Source organism: Manacus vitellinus, unplaced genomic scaffold (assembly GCF_001715985.3).
Source record: "Manacus vitellinus isolate BGI_N305 unplaced genomic scaffold, ASM171598v3 scaffold_3_pilon, whole genome shotgun sequence".
NCBI lineage: Eukaryota > Metazoa > Chordata > Aves > Passeriformes > Pipridae > Manacus > Manacus vitellinus.
Window position 1 is genome coordinate 11,375,818 of NW_021940535.1, and position 3,507 is coordinate 11,379,324.

The 3,507-nt window shown below is 40.8% G+C and overlaps 1 protein-coding gene across 1 annotated transcript; it reads left to right on the top strand.

Moving 5' to 3' along the window:
* Nucleotides 1–283: 283 nt before the first annotated feature.
* On the top strand, nt 284–1,932 carry LOC103762869 (C-C chemokine receptor type 4). Its single transcript, XM_008929558.2, has one exon. It carries the CDS (start codon nt 284–286, stop codon nt 1,352–1,354), a length of 1,071 nt encoding a protein of 356 aa, XP_008927806.1. The 3' UTR covers nt 1,355–1,932.
* Nucleotides 1,933–3,507: the final 1,575 nt, after the last annotated feature.

Below are 3,507 nucleotides of genomic sequence, written 5' to 3' on the forward strand. Positions count from 1 at the left end.
CTTCCCATTTGCTTTCCTCTCATCCAGTGTCGCGTTGTGTGCTTGACACCCAAGTTGCACAGTGCCGCAAGGACTAAGCACATGCATGTTGAGGACAGTACATTCTGCAAGCATGCACATGCATCCCATAATGCTTACATAATGCCTGTAATGAGACATGCATGGGAACTGTAAGTCAGTCACTGCTCATGATTCAGGGCTGCGGAGTAACCATACAGTCTTGACGCACTGAAAGTCACTGACATTTTCATATTCTTTCCTTCTCAGGAACTGGGGAAAAAGCATGAGTTCTGCAAGTACAGAGTCCCCTGACCTCTCAACCTTCTACGAATATTATGATAACTATAACGATGCTCCAAAGCCATGCAGTAAGGAAAGCGTCAGGAGGTTTTCAGCCTCCTTCCTACCGGTTCTGTATAGCCTAGTATTCCTGGTCGGGCTCACTGGAAACATTCTGGTCATTGTGGTCCTCTTCAAATACAAGAGGCTGAAGAGCATGACTGATGTGTACCTGCTAAACCTCGCCATCTCAGATTTGCTCTTTGTTTTATCCTTGCCGTTCTGGTCTTATTTCATGCTAGACCAATGGGTTTTTGGAACTCCCTGGTGTAAAATCATTTCGTGGATCTACCTGGTCGGGTTTTACAGCGGTATATTTTTTATTATGCTTATGAGCATAGACAGATACCTGGCAATTGTTCGTGCAGTGTTTTCCTTGAAAGCAAGGACTGCCTTCCATGGCTTGATTACTAGCCTTGTCATATGGCTCGTAGCTTTTTTGGCCTCTGTTCCTGAGCTTGTATTTAGAGAGTCTTTTAATGAACATAATTATACTACCTGCAAGCCGAGATATCCAGGCAATTTCACAACATGGAAACTTTTTTCCACTTTGGAAATCAACATTTTAGGGCTCCTAATCCCTTTTGTAGTTATGACATTTTGCTACTCCATGATCATTAAAACATTAGTTCACTGTAGAAATGAGAAAAAGAATAAGGCTGTGAAGATGATCTTTGCTGTCATGATTGTGTTTTTCTGTTTTTGGACCCCTTACAACATCGTTATTTTTTTACAACTGCTGGAAACTACGGGAGTCATTAGAGACTGTCAAGTGAGCACGAATCTGGACTATGCTTTCCAGGTAACAGAAATCCTTGGCCTTTTTCACTGTGGCCTCAATCCAGTCATCTACTTCTTCATGGGGGAAAAATTTAAGAAGTATCTGAAGATGCTCTTTAAGAACTGGCATTTACCTGGGTATGTTTGCAAGTGGTGTGGAGTTCACATCACTTACCACACTGAATCTACAAGTTCATTCCACACGCAGTCTACGGGGGATCAAGATGCTCTGTAACGTGTTTCAGACCAGCCACTGAACTCACCAGCAAGCAACTGACAAAAGCAGGAACTTTGAAAAGCTAAGCAAATGCAGATGCATTTAACAATAAGCTAGTGCTGTGTAATTACTTACTTCGGCTTTATTTCTGCCTCTAGATTTTCTGAATACTATGACAGAAGGTGTCCTAAATGTGAAACGCAGGAGAGGGACATGCAAGTTCTCTCTGCTGCGATTACAAATCACTGCTCAGCTGTAAGAGCAGCCTCAGCTCTCTGCAGGGCACCGCGCCAGGTGGCTTCTCTTTCACCAGCATCAAGACATTGGCCTGGATGGATGGGCAGAGGCGAGACAGCAGCTTGTCATCAGCACATACACTCAGAAAATAAATTCATTTATTCAAGAAGGATGGTTATTACCATATCTTTTTATTCTACAGTTGATCTGTGCAGGACTTGTTCACTCATGACTCTTAGGGAGCCATTAACAGTACTTGCTACTGTTAAATGTTTCATCTGAGGGGGAGGATACACCCTCTGACATTAAGAAAAAGGACACAAAATATATTCTTTATGTGCACAAACATGCAAAGCCATTATATTGTGTTGCAGATGCATTTTTTCTTAGGTTGGCGTATATGCCTATACATAGGCATATATATAGGCATTTTGAATTACTGTAATTCAGGATAGAAATTCTGTACTTTTATTAACATAAAAAAGTTTTAAATATTTTTTAATAAAACTGTTTTAAAAAGCTTATTTTGCAGCATGTGTGAATAAATTTGAAGTATCTTTTTTAAAAGTATTTATTTTAAAGTTAATGTTCTTCCAAAAGTACTTAACCCCAAGACTCAGTTGTCATTCACTGGAGATTTATATGGCAAAATGAAAGAAAGTAAAAACAGAGACTGTGTAGAAACACAATCAGTCTGTGATAACTTAGAAACCACACAAATCCTTGCATTTGATAACAGCAAAATGCAACAGTGTGATGCCCCAGTAGCTGCTCACAGATCTACAGGATATTAATCAGAGATCCAGAACAGGAAGGAAACTCACATAGCTGTGTTTAGATTTTGGCATAAAATTAATTAAAAAACAGGCAAAAATCAGTAATGTGGTGGCATACAAAGTAAGAGTTGAAAAATATGTATTAGAAGATATTTCTGGTGGGTCTTTTTGCTGGACAACAGCCATTCAATAGGATGAGTTTTATTTTCTAAGATTGTCAATAACAAAGTGCCTGCTGTAGCCAAGGCTGCAAAGAGCAAACAAGGCATTAAAATGCATCAGAAAAGGGAAAAGAAATGTAAAAATATTGTAGTGCCATTGTACTAATCACCCTAAATAAGAAACTAAATGGAAGCTCACCTCCATATGATCTCTTTCATGATACAAGACTGAAAATAAAAAGCAATACACTTAAATACTCATGCAGGCACATATCCATCATAATGAATTTTGGGAATGCATTACCATTAGCAGTTTGCTGAGTCTGACAAGAAAAAGACTATAAATTCTTACTACTCAAAACCTTAGAAGCCACTGAGTAAATAATTGGGAAAAACTGATGCAAAGAGTGGGTTAAGGCATCCATCACCTATTTTGAAAAGGAAGACCAACTTCAAGTGTCAGGTGCTTCAAATTCTCACAGATGTCACTGAACCCAACATACCACACCAAGTTGGCACAGCACACAGCCCTCACAGATGGTGATGCTGATAGTGCACTGTGAACAGCAGAGATATGCATTGGTCTAGTGCACAGATTAACCTGGAAGCCCCACAGCGCAACGCAGCCGCTTTTTTCTTGGTCATACTCTGTGATCCCTCTAGTCAGCAAGAATAAATGGGTCCTTTTGAGAAGCCTTTTGAGAAGTCTTGCTTTCCAGACCAGGGAAAGGGCTGCCTGTGCTGGCCTGGCAAATAGGATGGTCAACAAGGAAAAAGCAAGCTGTAGGCTCTCTTGATAATCACGATGTAAGAGAGGTCCGGGGCTAAGAGCGGTGTCAAGGGATGGCTCTCAGGCTGGTCTGAGTCTGGGCACATCCTGTGGTGAGGGAGGATGCCAAATCTGCTCATGTGTGGAACTAACAGGCTGCACCCAGTGGCTGTGCAGCATTGCCATAAACTGAGCTAGTGTAAAGCTCCTTTTCCACACAAAACTCAA

Coding starts and splice junctions, on each gene's coding strand:
- LOC103762869 (XM_008929558.2), top strand. CDS start 284: ATGAGTTCTGCAAGTACAGAGTCCCCTGACCTCTCAACCTTCTACGAA.